Raw genomic sequence first — 22186 nt, 5'->3', positions numbered from 1 at the left:
TAGGGAATAATGCATGCATCTAGATGAAAAAAATAATCTGGTATATTTAGGGGACTGATATCTTTGACTTAGTGCAATTCAGTGTGGCTTGATTGAATTCACATCTGTTTAGACTTAAGTCTGGAAACACAAATATTTTTGTTATTTTGTTAATATTTTTAGTTTTCTTTTTTCCAGACTTATCCAGACCTGGAAATTACTAAAATCAAATTCCATACTGCGAAAGAAACCCTGGTTATATGAGAGATATCCACATTTTAGTGCACATAAATGAAATTTAAAATCAAAAGCGTCATTGAGAATCCATACAGCATCAAAAAACATAATATCATGATGCTTAAGTGTATCAACATTTTCTTACACCAAATACCAACCACTTCGCAAAACAAAGAATTTAGCGAGTTTGGTTTTGAGTTTTTATTCTTTTGTTATATTCTTTTTATCTGAAACACTTAAAAGTCTCACCTTGAGAGGAAGTTTGGTTAGGACTGATCATATATACAATGGCTATAATGTACAACCCCTCAACCACACTAGTGCAACAGTGTTAACACGTGACTAGTGTCCTGCAAATCTTGAATGAAATACATTTGAGGTTTTACTGCAACGGATTAGTTCACTGATGAATAGATGACAGGGATCGCTTTCATTAAAATACAACACTCTAGTTCAAACATTTTAAATATTAATAGTCAAAAAAGGCGAACAACAGGTCAGAACAGTAAAAAAACATGACAGATAATTAAGTAACACAGTTATATATAAATGATGGAAATTTAAAAAAAGAAAGAGATCCATCTAAAAGTTGGCAGACATCTTGGTGACGTCTTGTTTCAAGTCCACGATGTGCATCTCGATTCTTCTGTGTAAGTCATCCATTGAAGACGACAGGGTGTCGTACAGGGCCTGGACACAGAGGAAGGAAACACGTTAGGCTCTGACCGTGACTGAAACCATTTAAAGTGCTGGACAGTGGAACAGAACCGTCCCAAGCGTACCTGAGCTTTCTCCGTCTCCTTGCTGCACACGTCTCTCAGGCTCTGGATCTTGGCCTTCAGCTGCTGCGTCTCTCTGGAGATCTCTTGGATTCTGTCCGCCATCTCCTCGCGCTTCTGGTGGATTTGGTTACACTGCCTGGTGGCGAATAGGTAAGTCAACGTTTATTTTACAGAACAGGCCTCGCAAAATATTTCAATTGAATACTACGTGAATCCCACGATGATATCAACTTGGCATCAAATACCCCAAAACATCTTGAACGTGCTGCTCCTTCATCTCTTTCTTCATCTGTCTCCGGATGTTCTGCTTGGACTCTTTGTCCAGTTTCATGCCCTGCGCTCGCTTCACCTGGGCTTCCTCCACACACAGGTTCTTCAGCTCCTTCTGCTTCTTCTCATACTGAGCGGTGAGCTCCTGGAGCTGCACATGCACACAGAAAGATACAAGCTTACTCTTTAGGTACAATGACGAGCTGCAAAGCCGGGGTGAGGATCCTCCAGCCTCTGGGCCATACACGGCCCACAAGATCATTAAATCAGGCTTTTGTGAGACTATTCATAAATACAAGTTTAAAACTAAAATAACTAAAATGACAAAAATAATTTTGGATTGTCTCGAAGAACCATCACAGAGCAGATAACTAATATTACACAAGGACCATTGGAGAGAAAAAATTACAATTTTACAATGACAAAAAATGTCTAGTTTTTCCTCTTTGTGGTCATTTTTAGAGCCTGAAAGATATTGGATTTTTGGGGCTGATATTACAGACCAAAAAAAGGGCTGCAGCTGACAATTATTTTCATAATCGACTAATCTTTCGATTATTTTATCGATTAACCGATTAGTTGTTTGGTCCATAAAATGGTGAAAAATGTCGATCGTGTTATAATTATATGATAATGTATTTGCTGAATCGGAAACAGTACATGTGTACACATACCGTCTCCTGCCTCTGCTTGGTGTTGTTCATGCTGCTCTCCAGGTCCTGCAGCAGGTTCAACATCTGCTGGATCTCAGCCTCCGTGTGAGTCACACTCTGCACCATGTTCTGCAGCTCCACCACGCGCTCATCCGTCTCTTTCTAAAATCAATAAAACATCAGAGACTCATCATCACGCCCCGCTGCACGCGCCCGTCAAACCTCGTTTCAACGCTAAGTCCCCGGGTTTTTTTTTCTCCTCGACTCACAATGGAGTTCTTGATGTTCTTGACGTTCTCCCTCATCTTCTCCATCTGACTCTTCAGCTCCTCTGGAGACTCCACAATCTGAGACTTGAGCCTGCCGATGTCCTCCTTCAGGTTGCTGACGTCCACTTTCAACTGGGCCTGTCACACACACACACGTCTCTTTATTAGAAGACCTTCATATTAATTATTCAAGAGTAATTATTAAATATCTTAGTCATGGTCACGTACCAGTTTCTGAGACTTCTCTGCAATTTTGGTTTTCCATTCAGCGATGCAGTCGTTTTTGACATTCTGAAAAGGAGACGAGTTGATTTAATTTTGACAGCTCACACGACAACAGGGTTCATTATTCTGACCGATGTTCGTCGTCACCTACCACTTCCTGGTACTCATGCATGGTGGTGGCCTGCAGTTCAGAGAGCGCAGCTGCCAGCTCGTCCGCCTCGGCCTGCTGCTCCGGTGGGATGGTGCTGAACAAGGACAAGACAAATCTGTGTCAGGGTTCTTGCACCATTTTTTAAAGTCAAATTTTAAGACCCTTTTAAGACCACCACAAATATAGTTTAGTTTCGAGCAAGTTAATGTACAGCCAGTTTGCTCAGTAAATGATCTACACAATTAAAAGATGATCAAACTGATTCAAATTTCATTCTTTCAAAACTCTCAAAACATATTAAATAAGTTTGACATCATCTGTCAAGAAGATGAAAGTTTTTCAGGTTAACAAACAAACAGAGAAAAATGATCAGAAGATAACATCTCATCTAGCCCTCTCACGTTAATTACGTTATCCACTTATCCTAAGATACATGAATATGAACTCAATCATTTTTATTGACCTCAACATTAGCCATTGTGTCTACATGCGTGTTTGTTGACATAAGAATGAAAGTCAAAAGTTCTGAAAATCTTGCTTCTTCAATCCTCTCATCTGTTCTCATCTTATGATTCATCTTTTACTAGTTTGGTCTATAAAATGTCAGAAAATATGGATTTCTTAGTATTTTTATAAAAGGCACAATGTCTTCAAATTGCTTGTTTTGTCTGAGATCTAAACACAAGTATAAACTCTGGATAATATTTCTCTCAGCAGCAACACAACTCGTGAAGACCTTGCATGCGCAATGACAAATAGGACTGAACTGCAAGCTCACATAATTCGGTTTCCAAAAATGTTCTTAAAATGACAATATTATTGTTGAGCGCAATAATTTCGGGGACAATATATCGTGCAACAAAAAGTAGTTATCGTGACTAGGCCAAATCTCATCTTTACCCGTGTCCTCCTGTAGATCAGTGACACTGTATTAACACGGAGCATTCTGCAGATATGTGGCAACCAAACGGACACGTTTTGATCCAAGACTTACGTCAGCAGCTCAATCTTCTTCTCTGCTTCTCGGTTGCCTCGGTTGTAAGATTGCAGCCTTTCCATGTCCGATCTCTGACCACAGAGAAACACAGCGGGATAACGGTTACAAACTTGTCCGCAGTCAGCAAAAGAAGCTTAAGGTTTAGGAGACTTCTTTATCAAAACAGGCACTGGCTAAAAGTGTTCATTCTTTTTTTTTTTGTTAAATGACCCAGATCAAAACATTAAGCAAATGTGCGATCAAGAGATTTCTCTGCATCATAATCCCACTGAAACAATTGAACAGGATATTAATGTAGATCTATTAGATACTATATATTGAGACCTTTTAATAACTCCTGCTAAGTCACCTTAAACTGTTCATCAGAGTGAGACTATACACATACACTGAACAAAATTATAAACGCAACACTTTTGTTTTTGCCACCCATTTTTCATGAGTTGAACTCAAAGATCTTAGACTTTTTCTATGTTCACAAAAGGCTTATTTCTCTCAAATATTGTTCACAAATCTGTCTAAATCTGTGTTAGTGAGCACGAGATAATCCATCCACCTCACAGGTGTGGCATATGAAGATGCTGATTAGACAGCATGATTATTGCACCGGTGTGCCGTAGGCTGGCCACAATAAAAGGCCACTCTAAAATGTGCAGTTTTATCACACAGCACAATGCCACAGATGTCGCAAGTTTTGAGGGAGCGTTCAATTGGCATGCTGACTGCAGGAATGTCCACCAGGGCTGTTGCCCGTGAATTGAATGTCCATTTCTCTACCATAAGCCGTCTCCAAAGGCGTTTCAGAGAATTTGGCAGTACATCCAGCCGGCCTCACAACCGCAGACCACGTGTAACCGCACCAGCCCAGGACCTCCATATCCAGCATCTTCACCTCCAAGATCGTCTGAGACCAGCCAGCCGGACAGCTGCTGCAACAATCGTCTTGCATAACCAAAGAATATCAGCACAAACTGTCAGAAACCGTCTCAGGGAAGCTGCATGCTCGTCGTCCTCATCAGCGTCTCGACCTGACTGCAGTTCGTCTTCGTAACAGACTTGAGTGGGCAAATGCTCACATTCGACGGCGTCTGGCACTTTGGAGAGGTGTTCTCTTCACGGATGAATCCCGGTTTTCACTGTACAGGGCAGATGGCAGACAGCGTGTATGGCGTCGTGTGGGTGCGCGGTTTGCTGATGTCAACGTTGTGGATCGAGTGGCCCATGGTGGAAGTGGGGTTGTGGTATGGGCAGGCATATTTTATGGACAACGAACACAGGTGCATTTTATTGATGGCATTTTGAAAGCACAGAGATACCGTGACGAGATCCTGAGGCCCATTTTTCTGCCATTCATCCACGACCATCACCTCATGTTGCAGCATGATAATGCACGGCCCCATGTTGCAAGGATCTGTACACAATTCCTGGAAGCTGAAAACATCCCAGTTCTTGCACGGTCAGCATACTCACCGGACATGTCACCCACTGAGCATGTTTGGGGCGCTCTGGATCGGCGTATACGACAGCGTGTTCCAGGTCCTGCCAATATCCAGCAGCTTCGCACAGCCATTGAAGAGGAGTGGACCAACATTCCACAGGCCACAATCAACAACCTGATCAACTCCATGCAAAGGAGATGTGTTGCACTGCGTGAGGCTAATGGTGGTCACACCAGATACTGACTGGTTTTCGGACCCTCCCCCGGACCCCACCAATACAGTAAAACTGTACATTTTAGAGTGGCCTTTTATTGTGGCCAGCCTACAGCACACCTGTGCAATAATCATGCTGTCTAATCAGCATCTTGATATGCCACCCCTGTGAGGTGGATGGATTATCTCGTGCTCACTAACACAGATTTAGACAGATTTGTGAACAATATTTGAGAGAAATAAGCCTTTTGTGTACGTAGAAAAAGTCCTAGATCTTTGAGTTCAGCTCATGAAAAATGGGGGCAAAAACAAAAGTGTTGCATTTATAATTTTGTTCAGTGTACATATAATGTGTGTGGGAATCTTGAGAGATTGTAGAAATTATTTTAACTTTCAACTTGAAATTAAAAGATGGGGTTGGTACATAGATGCTGACATCATCTATAAATATGTGACAGACACCAGCACATGAAGGTGTGGCTCACTCTGATTTTCAGTTTTCAAAACTGTGGTGATATCGAATCCAGCTCCACACGATCTTGCAAGAATTATATTTTCTTAAATTAATTTTTTCGTAGGTGGCTTTGGTTTAGTTACAATCATACGCGCCACAGTCGACGTGAGATGCGACATGGAAATTCCTAGTAATATGTGTGGATGAGTGACGAATCCCCCCCGCCCCACATCCAAAGCTCCAAGTGCAAATCAGTTTTGCAACACGCTGACTGCAAGACCTTTTGTAAAAGTCAAGGTGCAGATTCGTCACTTTTGAAACTGCAGTGGCAGATTAGAGAGGTCTAATGAGCGAGTTGTGCATAAAAATAAAAATAAATAAATATGAGTAAATGTTCAAGTTCAAATCTTTTCTACAACCTCTCAAGTGTTTTTTTTCTGTGACCTTCATAAAAACAAGCCTTCATTCCCATTCCTCCCAGTGTCACTTACGAATTTGGCCTGCTTCTCCAAGACCACGTCCATCCTCTGCTTCCTGAAGTGAAGGAAGTTCATGATTGCACTGAGAATAGTCAGAGTCTTCTGTTTCTCTGGAAAGGAACAAGCAAGACCATCATCAAACGACTGGTTATGAATACATGTGCAATTTCCAGTGAAATAGAACAGGCAACAATTTGTACAGTTTGCTGGAAACAAATTTGAGATTAGAATGTTTTATTCGGAGTCTTAGAAGGGTCAGTGTTAGGCCCAAAACGCTTTATTTTATATGTTGACGAAATTTGTAACGTGTCCAATATATTATAAATCCTTCTGTTCGCTGAGGATACAAATAGTTTCTGTTCTGGGTATGATCTGAGAACAGTCACAGATAGTGTTGTTTCTGAAATGGTAAAAAATTATGAGGTGGTTGATGAAAATAAATTATTTTTCAACTGGAATAAAACTAAGTTTATGGTTCTGGGAAATCGAAAAAAGGACGCTCAAATCAAAATGGTTATAGACCAAATTGTAAGAATCTCTGAAGCAATGGACGATAAACTGACTTGGAAACCACATATTCAATATATAAAAAGGAAAGTGAGCAATAGTGTTGCAGTTCTGTACAATGCAAAGGACGCTTTAGCTTCATATTTTGTATTTTTTGGCTTATTTTCCATATAGAGGTGTGGGGAAACATAAAACCAATGTTAATGAAATTAAATATGTGGGGAAAGATGAAATAAGAAACATGTACTTACTTGGGGCTAGAAGGTCATTCAGTGAGAAATCATACACCAGGCACATGGGCAGAAACTGCCGCCTATAAAAGAATTGTGTGAAAAAATGTTGGTACATAAATAATAGAAATAGAAAAATATAGAAATGTATACACATCTTATGATATCACATTAGAATAAAACACCAGGACTGTACCCTTTTAAGGATGTTCCATGTTCATTTGAATCTATTGGTTTACATAGTTAAAAAAAATCCACTGCTGAAGTGTCCACGAGCAAGTCGCCAAATTCCTACTAACTGTATGGATGCTGCTGTGTAGCTCACCTCTGCTGACAAGAGTGAAAAAGTGAAAAGACTGCATGAAAACTCACATGCGCATGTAGACGCTCATGATGGCAGTCGCCCCCTCGTGATACACCGGATACTGGATGTTCTCCAGAAGAGGAACCTGTTGGGAGAATAGAAGCTAAATCACGCTCTCAGCTAGAAGCGAAAAGGACAACAGGCAGGTGTTACGAGTTGCGGACACCCACATTCACCAACACATTATATCTTACACAAATATTAGGTGGTGACAGTTACGTATAACATGGGAACGGAGGAGACGTGAATTGAAGAGGTTCCTTGGTGAAACGCGGCTCTTACCATAGAGTGACACTCGGGTCTGAAACGGTACAGGAGATGCAGCACCCTCATGTACAGTGTTTGAACTGTCTCCGGCTGTAAGATAGAATGATCAGGTGTTAATGGCTGCAGTTCACATGGGCACAGACGCCTGCAAACCAAACAGCATCTCCGACACAACTCCATCCAGCCTCAGAGGTTTAAACTTTATTTCTCACACGCTCACATTTACAAGACTTATTGCCATTTATAATTCAATCTCCTGTACAGACAATTACTCTCTTTCCTTTCATGTCCTTCACTTGTGTGAACTGTCCTTTAATGTTTTTTTACTCCTATCTCATATAATTAGAAATGTGTTGCGGGTTGTGTAAACACGGGCACACACACATACGCGTGTGTGTAAACTGTTATGATGCACTGATTGGATCATGCATTATTCATTTTATTATTCAATTATTCATTTTTCTCTTGAAAATTAGGATTAAGGCTTTGTGTGTTGAGACTAGGGCTGCAACTAACGATTCATTTCATAATTGATTAATCGGTCGATTATTCCATTTGTTGTTTCCTCCACAAGATGTCATAAAATTGTGAAAATCGATAGTGTGTGTCTCCCCAAACTCCAAGACGATGTTTTGTTTTGTCCACACACCAAATATATTCAGTTAATGTCACGGAGGAGCAAAGAAACCAGAAAATATTCACATTTTGGAAAGCTGAAATCAGCGAATTTTTGACTCATTTTTATAAAAACTACTTGAACCGATTAATCGATGATCAAAATAGTTGGCGATTCATTTAGTAGTCGATTGCTAATCGATTAATCAATTAACTGTCGCAGCTCTAGTTGAGAATTTGAGATATTAAGACGAAAGCAACAATAGAAATAAGGGAAAACAGACTTTTTACCTTTTAATTGGCGATATTCACCCATCAAAGTTGTATAGTAAACGTCTTGGCCTCGATCTTTAAACCAAACAACGGCAACTTGGCAATATTTTTGAATTGGGTTTGGCACGAGCGACGCCCCTAACCAGTAAACACGAGATATAGCTATAACGTTAGAATTGTTCGTGTCTTCCGGGACATAGCTCAGATACTATTTTGTAACGTGTGATGAATGATGTTGTGATATGATAAATAACGTTGCTCGTGTTGCCAGCAGACAACAGCAGCAGACGGACTGACGGACGGACGTTACCTTCGGAGCCGGAGTCAGGTCGCTCTTGGTGAAGTGTTTGGCCTCTTGGCCGGTGAGAACCTCCGCTCGGTAAAAGGTCACTATCGCCTCCGCGGTGTACACGGGAAAAGTGTTTTCAGTCATTGTCGCGCCGTTACCGGAGAACACCGAAAAAGCAAAACAGAGAAGAAAAAACCCTCTCTCGATTCCAACAGCGATACAAAATTGGCGCCTTGAATAAGTCTTCCTTGTTGATTCGTAAGCGGCGAGTCTGATTGGTCAGTTTCTCCTTCTTCTGTCGTGGACAAGATGGTACATTGCTCGCCAGCGCCCTCTTTGCTCCGGTGTCTGCTGTGCTCATACTGCAAGCTAGTAATAAGTAACATATTTACGGTTATCATGATCATGATAAACAAAATAGCCATATGAATCTTATATATATATGATTTATTTACAGTAATAATCAGATAAATATGGCTGCTATTTTTCCATCATAATAACCGTACTATATATGATGAATTCTTTCTGAATTTTAAGGTGCAGAATTTCTCTTGGTCAGACTTGTTTCCAAAAAATAGATGGAAAGACACATTTTGGATGGTACAGGGGGGACCCTTCCAAAAACTGTACAGTTATACAATAAATGAAAGAAAATCTCCTCAGAGCTCAAAAACTTGTAGAATCTGTTTTCTTAATATGTTGTAAGATTGAGGCAAGGTTGGATAAAATCTTTGAGCTAATTGTTTTTATTAGTAGTCACATATTTTGGGAGGTGATTACTATGCCCTCTTCCCAAAAAATATTGGAATTAAATATCATAAGGAACCACTCAATTTCCTGTTGGAGGGGTTCAAGGATCACTTTGTTGTAATTTTCATGGAGCATTAATACCAATTTAAAAACCAATTTACTAGTTGTGGGACAGGATGGGAAATAAAATGTAACTAGATTTCATTGCAAAACGCCTGATTAACATTTTATGATATGATCATATCAACTCCAATTGGTTTTTTTTTGTCTCCTTTGTAGTTTTGTTGTAATAATAGTTAACACGTCTTCTTGTTGTACATTTTATTTAAACTGTTATGCACATTTTAACATTTTTCTTTCATTACTCCCGCCACTTGTTGCTGTGTCTTGTCTGTTTGTCAGCAAGCTTACACGTGAAGTGCACAGATTTATATGAAGCATTAAAGACCATTAACCACTGCTAGGATTATGAATGCTCAGTGTGTCATGGCAATTATTTTAATATGATATTCTTCTAGATCAATGTACCTTGCCGAATGGTTTGTGGGAGGTCGAGTCCCAGCAGAATGGTGGTGCTCCAGGTTTCAGGATGTGAGGCTATACCCTTCAGGGGCTCATCATCCTATGACCCCGTAGTATTGACTGATGCAGAGGGGAATAGGAGTTTGAAGTCAGACAGAGCAATTGCTGTGTAACATTAATTTTTCTTTTTGTCTTGGTTTTTTATATTAACATCTAGATATTAACATCTTGGAAAGCCCCTGGGGGTACCAGCTCACCCAGCAATTTATCTGAGAGCCTGTCAACTTGGAAAAAACATATTCCCATGATCAGGGTTGGAAATTGCCATTTTGGAAAATACCATTTTGTTATGCTTTGAATGAATGAATTCCCCCCAAAAAAGCAGCCCTGACTTGGCCAAGCTAAGGCAGGTTCCAATGTCTGTCAGGAGGGGCCATTATACACATTTGTAAACTTCATTTAACATTTTCAGACTGAAAAATGTCATTTTCAAAATAACAATTTTTCCCCCATACCAATAGTGTATTTCAAATATCAGTAAACTAATCACTTTCTTGTGTGCAATTAGTGTTTTCTAAGTAATTAATGTAATAACATTGGCTTACTACACTGGTTGAGAGACTGAACCATGTATTTAAAAAAATAGTGGAGGTTCTCTGAGTGACGTCTTGGTCAGTTGTCTTTTTATAATGCAGTATAATAAGCATTTTCTCAATGTAGGGGTTAAAAAAAATACTAAGATGTTATAATTCTCAGCTTCAAAGATATATTTTTTGCATTGTCTTATGCCTCGGGAATACTAAAACAAACATGAGGAAAATAATATTCTCTAAAGCAAGATACTGCCACAGAGTGGAGGGCCCACAGAGACTGCTTATCTATAGGGCCCAGAATTGAGTGCCTTCACCCTGGTTGGGGGTACACTGGGAACAACAGGAGAGGGGTAAGGGACACACAGAAGGCATTGGTGGAATATTTGAAGGAGATAAGATCATTTAATAGGATTTAGTGAATTCTTAATTTGTTTTGTTCTGTTTTTAAATTAGTTTGTATATATTGTAAGGCAATTTGAATGGTCTTTTATTACTTGCTCCGGTGCAGTTGGTGGCGTTATGCACTGACATAAGATATGCTTGCAACCCGAAGAAGAAGAAATATGCACGTGACACACAAGGCGGAAGTGAACTGTCACTCGCCCGGAAGCTGGGTGTGTGTCACGAGAAATGTGTGCCTCGTTTTGAAGTAAAAAAAAAAAAAAAAAGAAGAAAAAGAAAAAAAGACCACAACAACTGTGCGCGCAATGACCGTCGGGCGAGCTGAAGAGAGAGTGTAGGCTTTGGGATTTGAGCGTCCCAATGGCGGTGAACTGGGCCGACAGGGTCTCCGCCTTCTCCCGCAGTCCGTCTCGCTTCCTCTCGGGGACAACGGCCGAGGCGTTCCTGGCGGAGCTGCTCCGCGAGCTGCGAGACGACAGAGCCAGTGACAGTGTCAAGGTAAAAAAAAGAAAAGAAGAAAGAAATGAATTGACTAATATGTAATGCTAAATTAAAAGACCCAATATTTGTTTCTCCTTCTGGAAAATGTCTGTGTGCAAGCTGCCACCACTAAATTGCCAGATTTCTAAATGGAGTTTGGCACGTAGCGTTCTGCACACGATCAGATGATGCTCTATAAAGTTCCGGAAGTGGAGTGATCCGGGAAGGGCTGCAACAGTTAATCGAACAGTAATCGACTACTAAATGAATCGCCAACTATTTTGATTTTGTTAGTTGTTTATGAAAAAAGTCAAAATTCTCTGATTTTCAACTCCTTAAATGTGAATATGTTCTGGTTTCCCTGCTCCTCTGTGACAGTAAATTGAATATCTTTGGTGTGTGGACCAAATAAAACATCGTCTTGTAGTTTGGGGGAAACACGATCCACATTTTTTCTTTTAGCATTTTATGAAATTTTTAGGACCAAACAACTAATCGATTAATCAAAAAAAGAATTGACAGATTAATCGATGATGAAAATAATCGTTAGTTGCAGCCCAAGATTAGAGGTGAAACGATTAGGATTTTTGTATCTGATAAAAGTTAAACCACGGCTCTTTTATTAATTGAACACTGTTATTTGTGAGGGGAAAAAACAGCCAATAACCCACAGGTTCCCGCTTCTCATTTGTAAATATTGATTGTTTAGTCTTCTACTAGTCTTTTGGGGTTTTAAACTGGAGATTTCAACTTGGGCTCTGTGAAAATTATGAGGGACATTTTCCCCCTATAGTTTTAACATGATATTTTTCACTATTTTCTGATATAATTACTGTAAATCAAATAATTGTAACACATTACAAATACATTTATACACCACCGCACTAACCCAAATCACTCAAAAAAGGCTGTGTTCATCATTTTATTTGTATTTTTGAGTTACTTGTATTACTATCAGTATTTTTATCTGTAGTGTTTTTTCATTTTCCAGTTGTGTGTTGAATGAAATCCTATCCAGTGCTTCAGGTCTCCACTGATGGGTCTCTTCTTCTTCTTCTTCTTCTTCTTCTCATCTTTCACCTCCACCTCAGGTCCTCCTGGTGTCCCCGCTATGCGAGCACCCGACTCTGCTGTGCCCCTCAGACTCTGAGGGTGAGGAGACGGCCCTGGAGCTCATGTCGGTGTTCGCCCAGTGCCCGGCCAAATCTGTGCAGCTCCGTTGTCACCTCCTCCTGGCCCTTGCCTCCGTGCTCGTGTGCTCCTCCTGCGTCAGCGTCCGTTCCCCGGCATCTCGAGATTTCCTGGACCTGCTCCTTCAGGTGTCCCAGGACACCGGGGACCTCCACGGTGACGGTGCCCTTCTTTCTCTCCGGGCCACAGCTTGTGACTGTTTGCGGGAGCTGGAAGCCTGCTCTCCCGGTCTCCTCTCCCAGCACCTCGAGCTCTTTGGCGGGCTCAGGCAGCGAGAATCCTCCAGGTTCCACCAGGCCTACGCGGGACTTCACAGCCTGGTGCTGAGGAATGCTGTGTATCAGCTCACCCAGGAAACGGGAGCTGGTGCCGAGCAACTTAAAGCTCTTCTGGGGGGGAATACATCAGTTGCATGGGAAGCGGACCAGGACTCAGGCCCGACAAATAACACAGACTCGACCGTATTGTCTTCTCTCATCCTGGGGCCCATGGGCACGGTGCCGTCCCTTCAGACGGGGCCCGACTGTAAGGAGCTGCGTTCAATTCTGTCCTCCCTCCTGGAGGAGTCCTACCTGCTCACCCCTCTGTGTCAGGCTGCACTGCTGCATAGACTGACGGAGGTGGTTGCCATGGTGCCTGGTGTCCCTCCTGCCATATTCAGAGCTCAGCTGCTGCGGTTGCTGGGCACAAGCAAGGTTCGTGTCAAACGGAATGAAAGTGGAAAAGAGCTCATCGCTCGCTTGTCGCTGTTTATGAGCAGTTTTTCCCCACTTATCTCAGGGGTATTATCTTATCCTCCGGCCCACTCTGATACAACGGAGGTGAAGGAATTTAGTCATTGGTACCTATAGCACTGGGAAAACTTAATTTTGACAGTCAACGTCTGTTTTCAAACAGTTTCCTCGTTACTTTAGATGATCCACACAGTACATTTTGTCATCACTTCTCACAGGGACTGTTTCCCCATGACAACTGTGTGGTTCATCCCAAGAAGCCATGAAATCGTCCCAGATAATGCACATTGCTGTGAGCACCACTGATATGTAGTATGTTTCAAAAAAACAGCACTTGGAACAGAAACTATCTGCAGGGATAGACGCCATTAGTGTATTTGTAATTTGCGTCAACTGACTGACAGGCAGCGTATACCAGGAGATGCAAACTTTAACATCCTGTAGGTGGCGTTGTGGAAGGTTTACACCCAGATATGTTATTATTTATCAAAATTAATTAAATATAGAGCTGCAACAGTTAATAGATTAATCGATTATTAATCGACTACTCAATTAATCGCCAACTATTTCGATAATCGATTAATCGGTTCAAGTAGTTTTTTAAAAAGAAAAAAGTCAAAATTCTATGATTTCAGCTTCTTAAATGGATATTTAATGGAAGATTTTATGGTTTTCTTTGCTCTTCTATGACAGTGAACTAAATATCTTTTGTGTGTGGACAAAACAAAACATCACCTTGGGTTTCGGGAAGCACGATTTGCATTTTTTCACCCGTTTTCACCATTTTATGGACCAAACAACAAATCGGTTAATCGAGAAAATTATCGACAGATTAATCGATAATGAAAATGATTGTTAGTTGCAGCCCTAATTCATTATCCATCGTATCTATTTTAAGTAAAACAACAGTATAAATTAACAAAAAGTGTGTTTTGGTGTTCAGCAACTTTTAAATTGTGCATATCCCCTGAGATATGGCGCCAGATCGGATGTGGAAAAATTTTAAAATTCTAACTTGGTGCGATTGTTGTTGTTTTTTTACATAGATGTAAAATACGTGAAAAGGGGGGGTTGTAACTTCTACATTTAGAGATAGATACTTTCTCATCTCTGTGTGGTGGAAACAAGGCTGCAGCCGGAAAACCGTGTATTACATGTTAACTGATGAACTTTGGAGGTTGCTAGTAGGTGAATTTTGTTAGAATCTCTTACGTTTGTACAGAGCAAGACCAGGCTAACGGTTTGCCTCTGTTTCCATTCTTAATGCTAAGCTAAGCTAACCAGCTGCTGGCTCCAGCTTCATAGCAGCAACCTTCTCGTCAAACGTTCATCATTAAGTCAAATAAGTATTTCCTAAACTGTTACAAAGTCTCATACTGCGGCAGTCACATCCAAAACATTTTAAATTAAATCTCGAAAATGTAGCGCAGCTTTAAGTGAACCAACACACCCCTGACGTGCTGAGAATTTGTAAATTCACAGTAACTCTTTGTCCTCATCCTTCCAGGTCTGTCTCCTCCACACCACTCTGCTGATGAAGTGTGCGTTCACAGACAGCCTGTTCAGCGCCGAAGACGAGGCGTTCATCGTCAAGCGGCTGGTCGCACTCTCCCAGCACCCACTGCTGACTGACCCCGAGAAGCTGTTCTACATGGACTGCATCCTGCACTTTCCGGAGAACCGTCCGATCGGCTGCGGCGACGGGGACGAGACGCTCCCCGTGCTGCTCACCCCCCGGCTGGCCGCGGCTCTCCTGCCCACCGTGTTCAATGACAGCGCCACCATGCTGGCCCGGCTCAACCTGCTGTCTCTGGTCTACCTGGAGGAGGGGGAGGAAGGGGAGGGGGGTGAGGGCAGGGGGCTGGCCTACCTCTACGAACACCTAATGTCGCTGCTGCGCATCGTGGAGAGCGGAGGCAGCAGAGAGACGGTCGTCGCCTTCTTCAGGGCTTCCTTCCTCTTCCTTTGGCACTTCTACCACATGGAGTGCTACACGAGCAGCCTGGTGGAGAAGCTGTGCGAGCTCTACCTCCGCCACAGCCAGCTGGCGCCGCACCTCATCGGCCTCGCCGACCACACCCAGGACAGGCTGTGCGAGTCCAACTGGGCTGAGGGGCTCCTGAAAGCCCTGCAGAGAGTCATCACCGACGTCCCACTCGCCCAGCTCACCTCGCAAGACCTCCGCTCGCACCTCAAGACGCTGGCACGAGTGGCGGAGGAAGGAAAAATCGCCCAGCGCAGCACCCTCCACTTTCTGTCCAGCATCATCGCTCCATCCTCCTCGCTGTGCGTGAGCGGCGACTGGCGTCTGGGGAACTCCGTGTTGGCGGTTTGCCGTCGTTTACTCGTTCATCCCAGCCTGGACTCGCTGCTCGTCCCTCTGGCCGACATCCTGCAGCATCTCGCCTGCCGCTACGGCGACACCGACGTCCAGGACCACGCCCGTCTTTACTACGCCCTCCTCACAACGCTGTCCCAGGAGAAGCTGGCCGGGGTGTTGGCGCAGGGCGCAACGGAGGGAGGGCGGCAGGTCAAGAAGCGATCCCTGTCGAGCATCGTGGCTGACAGCGAGGGGCTGACGAGCATGCTGACCATTCACCAGACGGAGAGGGCGATATTCAGCGTGGTCGAGATGAATCCTGAGTTACGACGAGACACGCAAGCAGACAAAGAAAGCGACCTGAACCAGAGCGAGGCAGGCGAATGCCCAGATGAGGCGAGCGCTGCACTGGAAGCCTACAGAAGTCAGTTTGACGACCCTGACTTTGCCTCTGAAATCACCTTGAGCTACCAACTGGCCCACGCTCAGGATCCAGACCCGCGCTTCGACCAGCTCTTCAGTATTCGCCTGCACTTCAGCCTCACCGACGACCACTACGAGGCACTGAGTGACATCAGCGTCCCGTGCCTCTTCAGAGAGAGGCCGCCGCCAGCGGTGCAGCTGAGGCTAAAGCCCAGACGGCCCCACCCGACCACCCTCCGAGCCAGCGCCATTTTTACCACCCAAGATGGGCTCTCCTGGCACACCGTCCTTCCTGCCATCCGTGTGGCCTTCCAGCAGGCCTTCATGCCCCTGCCCGCTCCCCCGGCCTGGAGGAGAGGCGGCAAACTGAACCTGTTCGAGGGATTGTGGGATGAATTGTGCTCGGAGAGTGGGGAATGCGCTGCCAGCCTGTTCTGCTGCCAGCTGAAGGAGGCGGCCCTGATCGGCTTGGTGGAGAAGCACTTCCTCCCCTACCTCATTTCAGACTGGTCCCGCAAAGAAGAGTTCAAAGTGCTCTTCTTCCTCCCGCCACAGTCTCACGTGCTGCTGAAAATCCGGTCGGAGGAAGACGCCGTGCACTTCGACGTCGCCACAGACAACTGGCAGCTTTTGTCGCACATAAGCTCGTATCTACTGACAATCACATCCTCGCAGGAAGACACGCACAGCTGACCCCAGTGCATCTCATTGGCTCCTTTTTAATCCAAAACATTTATTTGGCTTTTAACAAAATCATGTGATTTTTTTTGTCAGCACTTTAGTTGTTTCAATTCAGTTGATTTAAAATAAACTTATTGCACTTTAATTTTCTTGACCTGAAATTAAGCAGTGTGAAATTAAATATTTTTTTATTTATTCACCAAATACAGTCAAAACAGTTGGCATCTCATTGGTTATTGTCTACAAATTAAAGCCAAAAATAAAAAATTAACTTAAAGTTGCAGTGGATCCCTGATAGATGGCTCAGTAGAAGCTGCACCCCCCTCGTATAGAGTTCAAATCAAATTTTAAATCCCTGAACAAAATGGTAGAACACGTTTAAGTTACCCGTGGGCGTCTTTGACCACTAGTATTACATTGTTTCAAAATAAAAGATGTGCTTCACATTCTGCCTTTAACTGATCAGCAGCCGGTGGTGGCAACGCACCGACAAAGGCAATTGCTAAGAAATAAACAGAGATGTAGAGATGTATGATTTAATCACATTTACATGCTCATTTGTTAACAAATGTAATTGTTAATAATAAACACACTTTATCTGGCTAATTTTTGCTGAGGAGCACTGAATGCAACCAGAACATAGTCAAAATAAAAACTCCAAAGGGCGGCCCACTGATCTGTGTTGGAGGAGTTTTGAAAACCTTCATGCAAAAGGGCTGAGCACCGCTCTGGCTTATGGTGTGTTCACACCGGACGCGACAGAAAGTTTTTGCAAGACAAGATTACATACAAAGTCAATGCAAAGGCGCGACAAGACGCGAATTTGCGTCGCCCGCTGAGTCACTTCATTCGCTCGAGTGACATACGCGTGACGTGATAGCCAATGAGCGTTGAGATCCTCCCTCTGTCAGAAGTCCTGTAAATCCAAATATTCGCGCGAATGACGCAAATAAGCACCAAAGCGACCCATCATGTCAGGTGTGAACGCAGCATTAGTAGCCCAACATGATACTTGAGTTTAAGAAAAGCATCCTACACTATACAAACAAACATGTAGTGATGCATTACACCACACACTTAAGGCAGTTTATGAACGTCACTCATACAATATGTAAAACTTAAGATAGCAGTGATTCTAATCCATGTCTGGATTTTCCCCAGTTTCAAAAATCCATGTCCATTAAGAGCACAATTATTCTTCAGCATGTGTCCTTGATACAATCCCAGTACTTAATTCAGTCCTTTAATCGGAGAGGCCCTTGAAGTTGGGTCCCGTGTAAGGCGGTATGGCGGTCTTCTGGCAGAGAAGTTTGTCCATGATGGCAATCTCCGCGTCCCTCTTCTCCACCTCGTCCACGGGGGTCCAGGACATGTCGTGTTGGAGTTTGAACGCCCCGACGAATGGGTGGGGGCAGCTCGGTCCCCATTCCTTCAGAAGAGTGGACAGAGGCGGTTAAGACTTGTGATAATTCAGTTCAGACAATATTAGCTTGAGCTCAACGAGTACTTCCACAAATTGTAAACCCGAGTGTGCAGTCTCTTTTGGCCTCTTTCTGGTTTAATTTTATCCATACAATAGTCTAGCTATTTAGTCAACTATTCCCTGATAATGTTCCTCAATGACAATTCCAGTTATCATTTCTGTGACCTCCCCTTCTTCCTGACCTGTAGCCGCGCTGTAACCAGCCCAGTCCAACCTAAGCCTCCTGCTCACTATCGGCTATCTCTTGGGTTCTATGAACTTTGAACACCAAACTCCTCCAACCCCCAACATACACAAACGCATTGGGGTGTAAGGTGTCACATTCACGTTACAGGCTCTGTCCTGGTATTTTGTAACTCCTGTCCACAAAAGGGTGACACTCCACTCAAAAACGTGTTTTTCTTCTGTTCCTGTCCTCTAAAATGTCTGACATTGAACAGAGGGACTTGTAACTGTGCAAATTTTGTCACTGTAGATGTGTTTTCACATTTCAGCTCTTATGGGCGGGGCCTGTGTTATTTACATATGAATATTCATAATCTTAGAATTCCTCAATGAGGAAGAGAGAGTGGATAGGTTCCGGCCCCATTTCTGTATGATGCCAACCTTGGGGGAGATGATGGAGAAGTACTTCTGTCCGGATGGCCGCTGGTAAAGGTAGTACATGGTGCCTGGTTTCTTCACTATGTTGCAGGCAGCGTGGTGGAGGTCAGCATCTCTTTTAGCCTCTTCCAGAACCTAGAAACATGGGACTTCTTTTATTATGATATCTGACATACGACTGTCCCTTTTTCCAATTATGCTCCTTTCACACAGATCTGAATATAAAGTATTCCCAGCATTATGATCACATGAGTGTTACCATTTTTGGGTTAGGGTCATGTTTAACAGATCATAAAATCAATTTTAAAATGTTTCAAAACATAATCAGTTTGTATCCTGGCATGACCAGCTATAACACATCTAGTACGACTGCAGCATTTTTGCCATTCACCGTGTGTGCCATTGTTTTAAGCGACAGTCTTACCTTCCTCGCCTGTTCCTGTAGGTATCTGATCTGGTCGGCGATGACTGTCAGTCTGTTGCAAGCGTTGGCCTTGATGAAATCATCTCCCTAACAAACACAACGAAACAAATATTTGAAGGGACTGTTCACGTTCATCCGCAACAGCAGCTTGACACTTTGAATAATGAACTCAACATGAACCCCTCGGCCCATTACCCAGGGGCAGCCTGGCCATCCGGACATGCTGGAGACGGCGGTCCACCCAGCTGTTATTTGGAAGGGCGATTTAAATCTTGCATGTTTGGTTTTGTTGTGCGCTGGTCTGCCAGTCGAGTGTGTAAACCTCACTCGCCGACATATTAGAAGCCGTGTCAGCGGCAGCTCATAAAGCCCTCGAGTTTAGCGCCATTGCTAGCGCGTCTGTCTTACGTACCAAAGGCCGTGAGGTTAAAGTTATCTTCTCTTCTGTTTTTGTTTTCACAAATCGCACCATGAACAACACTATATTAAAATTAATGAACACAAATTAATTATTGCAAATTTCTACGTGCCAAATGGGCCTTTTTAGGGGCGGAAAGTACCGGGGCGTTTTTTTTATTTTTATCCCAGTCTGTCCCTGTCCTCACCTTCTGTACTTGTGATGCCAGGGCCACCAGGTCCATGGGGTCTCCCACCCTGTTAGTCTGGTAGGTGCTGACCAGCTCCAGGCCGCCGGGGGCGCTGCTGCTCTCAACCAGAGTCACTGCAACAACACACAGGGCACAGTTACATCATACTTACATATATGTAACTGGATCACCAGAAGGAATCCTGCAACTAATGCTAAGATTATGTATTTGTCACTGCTAAAACACTTGTTCTTTACCTACTGTACAATGATGTAAGATATTTTATTTATGTTACCTTACATTTGATTTGGAATCTGTTTTTGAGTGGCCTGTACGATGAGTGGTTTTAAGTTTGGCTTTTGTTTTGAAGGGAAGAAAGGGAGAAGGGAGCGCTGTAGTGTTTTCTGACGGTGAAAAAAAAGTTGTTTAATTTTTTTATGAATGAGTCAGTACAGGAGCAAAAATGAACCCTCGGTTACACAAATATAAATATAAAAAAAGTAACACGCAGACCGTAATCTGAACCAGCGTGAACCAAGACGGAACCACAATTTCTTTTTTCCAACTGTCAAACGCTACAGCGCAGCCGCTCCCTTCTTTCGTTCTGCCCTTCACAATAAAAGCCTAACTTGGGAATCACGGCGTTTTGCTGAGGCAACTCAAAAAACAAATTCCAAATAAAATGCAATGGAACATCAACAAAGTAGCTTACAATAACAACAATACAGCTAATGCCAACATTGCCACAACGCAAACAAATTAATGTATGACAGTCATGCAAGTGAATGTTCACATGCGTTTAAACTGAGCCACGACTCTCGCCTCTATGGAAATGATTTCGATTGGAAGAATAAATTCAAGGTAAATGCTGTCGCCTACGGTATATAATTTGTTAAATATGATTTCCCCGCAGTGTGCAGCTTGGGTCGTTGCATCACAGCTGCTCGCAACAGCAGTTGAGATGCACTTACTGCTGTCAGTAATAATTGATTATTTGCGAAAAAAAATTGTTCATTAAATGTCAGAATTGTACCTGTGGTGGTTCTGTCCGGCTGACCGGGAAGACTGACCGTCCTGTCCATGGCTTCGTCTCAGAGTTTCTACTACAAACCTCTTGTGTAAAACCAGTTCTGTCCACACATGCAGCTTTTGTAACATGCTAATGTTTGACTAAAAATACCAAGAGGCATCGCGGGGTCCTAAAATCTCCGCCCCCCTTAAAATGGCAGTCGTTGTTGTGCCTGTATTAAAACTTTGATACTTAAACATATAATTTGAGTTTATTCGTGATTGCGAATTTATTCTTTTAGACGTATTGTTTTATAACCCGACTGATATTTATTCACCTGCAACGTTTCTATGGTGTATTTTATACTCACGATAACTTTTTGTCATTGTTTTCAGGCACGGCTACGACACCGCAGCCTCGCCACAGAACATTTAAACAAGACGAGATTGGTCACTGTTGGGAAAGAAAAAAAACAATAATTTAAATAACAAACTTAAGTCGGGCTAGTGCCACGTTAAACAAAAACAGCTTGGCGTCATTAAACCGCCGACTTAAAACGAGCCAGACTTACATTTCCCCCAACTGAGCATCTACGGCCTACATCTGTGACTGACAAGAAAAATGGTGTCAGAAAAAAATGCAAGTGAAGAGAGAAAAAAATGGAGACTTTGAGAATATAGTCGTACATTAATGAGAATATGTCAAAATATTACGAGAATTGAGTCGTAGTATTACAAGAAAAATAAAGTCATAATATCATGAGAATGAAGTCAAAATGTTATAGGACTAAAGTTGTAATATTATGACAATAAAGTCGAAATTTATCAAGAATAAAGTTGTAATACTATGAGATTAAAGTCGTAATTTTACAAAAATAAAGCCGTCAGATAACTATTTATCCGTTAGGAACTTTCCTTTGTGTGCGTATATCGTACACTGCAACAACATTCAACATACAACAGCCAGAGAACAGTCAGCAGTGGTATAAAAGTGTGATATCACAACAAAAGAATATCTTTTTTTTTGTAGAAATGTGCTCTTCCATTTTCCCTGGCTGTTATTATAAACTTTAAGCACGTGCTTACAAGAATGTGCGCTTTCCCAAAAATATGGAGTTGTTATAGAAAGGGGTGTGTGTGTGCGCATGTCTTTTTATAGTTGAGAAAACCTATCTACATGGGTCTACACCATCGTTGTGAGGACATTTGACGTGAGGACATTTTGGCCGGTTAGAATTGGGTTTAGGGTTATAGGGTTAGGGTTAGGGATTTAGTTGTAATGGTTAAGGTTAGGG

At 42.7% G+C, this 22186-nt stretch overlaps 3 protein-coding genes across 5 annotated transcripts; 1 reads left to right on the top strand and 2 right to left on the bottom strand.

Annotated features, from left to right (window-relative positions):
- Positions 1-402: 402 nt before the first annotated feature.
- nuf2 (UF2 component of NDC80 kinetochore complex) lies at positions 403-8956 on the bottom strand. Its single transcript, XM_035632374.2, has 13 exons — positions 8712-8956; positions 7529-7603; positions 7255-7331; positions 6904-6965; positions 6158-6255; positions 3561-3634; positions 2567-2660; positions 2419-2481; positions 2191-2328; positions 1943-2083; positions 1244-1419; positions 999-1134; positions 403-906 (listed from the first exon to the last, which is right to left on the bottom strand). Exons 1-13 carry the CDS (start codon positions 8832-8834, stop codon positions 799-801), a joined length of 1365 nt encoding a protein of 454 aa, XP_035488267.2. The 5' UTR covers positions 8835-8956; the 3' UTR covers positions 403-798.
- Positions 8957-11135: 2179 nt separating this feature from the next.
- Positions 11136-16931, top strand: ap5b1 (adaptor related protein complex 5 subunit beta 1). Its single transcript, XM_035631265.2, has 3 exons — positions 11136-11455; positions 12529-13323; positions 14870-16931. The coding sequence occupies exons 1-3, from the start codon at positions 11318-11320 to the stop codon at positions 16796-16798; spliced, it is 2862 nt and encodes a 953-aa protein (XP_035487158.2). The 5' UTR covers positions 11136-11317; the 3' UTR covers positions 16799-16931.
- A 377-nt stretch (positions 16932-17308) lies between these two features.
- c6h1orf50 (chromosome 6 C1orf50 homolog) lies at positions 17309-21626 on the bottom strand. 3 transcript variants are annotated; one of them, XM_035631269.2, is made up of 6 exons: positions 21464-21625; positions 21263-21345; positions 19902-20017; positions 19297-19383; positions 18876-19007; positions 17309-18215 (listed from the first exon to the last, which is right to left on the bottom strand). In XM_035631269.2, the coding sequence occupies exons 2-6, from the start codon at positions 21276-21278 to the stop codon at positions 18030-18032; spliced, it is 537 nt and encodes a 178-aa protein (XP_035487162.1). In that variant the 5' UTR covers positions 21279-21345; positions 21464-21625; the 3' UTR covers positions 17309-18029. The 3 variants fall into 3 exon arrangements, with proteins under 3 accessions (XP_035487162.1, XP_035487161.1, XP_035487160.1); XM_035631268.2 differs by having other exon boundaries at positions 21263-21626; XM_035631267.2 differs by lacking the exons at positions 21263-21345; positions 21464-21625 and adding an exon at positions 20917-21205.
- Between the last annotated feature and the right edge of the window lie 560 nt (positions 21627-22186).

The sequence above is a fragment of the Scophthalmus maximus genome, chromosome 6 (genome assembly GCF_022379125.1).
Source record: "Scophthalmus maximus strain ysfricsl-2021 chromosome 6, ASM2237912v1, whole genome shotgun sequence".
In the NCBI taxonomy this organism is placed as follows: Eukaryota; Metazoa; Chordata; class Actinopteri; order Pleuronectiformes; family Scophthalmidae; genus Scophthalmus; species Scophthalmus maximus.
This window is presented reverse-complemented; position numbering and strand designations above follow the sequence as displayed.

Bases quoted from the DNA above. Each gene is read 5' to 3' on its own strand.
- c6h1orf50 (XM_035631267.2), bottom strand. From the start codon at position 20,965: ATGGACAGGACGGTCAGTCTTCCCGGTCAGCCGGACAGAACCACCACA. The intron at 20,018-20,916 runs GTACAATTCTGA...GTGTTGTTGCAG, and splicing joins GCCGGACAGAACCACCACAG to TGACTCTGGTTGAGAGCAGC. The intron at 19,008-19,296 runs GTAAGACTGTCG...CCATGTTTCTAG, and splicing joins TACAGGAACAGGCGAGGAAG to GTTCTGGAAGAGGCTAAAAG.
- ap5b1 (XM_035631265.2), top strand. From the start codon at position 11,318: ATGGCGGTGAACTGGGCCGACAGGGTCTCCGCCTTCTCCCGCAGTCCG. The intron at 11,456-12,528 runs GTAAAAAAAAGA...CCTCCACCTCAG, and splicing joins GAGCCAGTGACAGTGTCAAG to GTCCTCCTGGTGTCCCCGCT. The intron at 13,324-14,869 runs GTTCGTGTCAAA...TCATCCTTCCAG, and splicing joins GGTTGCTGGGCACAAGCAAG to GTCTGTCTCCTCCACACCAC.
- nuf2 (XM_035632374.2), bottom strand. From the start codon at position 8,834: ATGACTGAAAACACTTTTCCCGTGTACACCGCGGAGGCGATAGTGACC. The intron at 7,604-8,711 runs GTAACGTCCGTC...TCTATCTTACAG, and splicing joins ACCTGACTCCGGCTCCGAAG to CCGGAGACAGTTCAAACACT. The intron at 6,256-6,903 runs GTAAGTACATGT...GTTCCTTTCCAG, and splicing joins GAATGACCTTCTAGCCCCAA to AGAAACAGAAGACTCTGACT.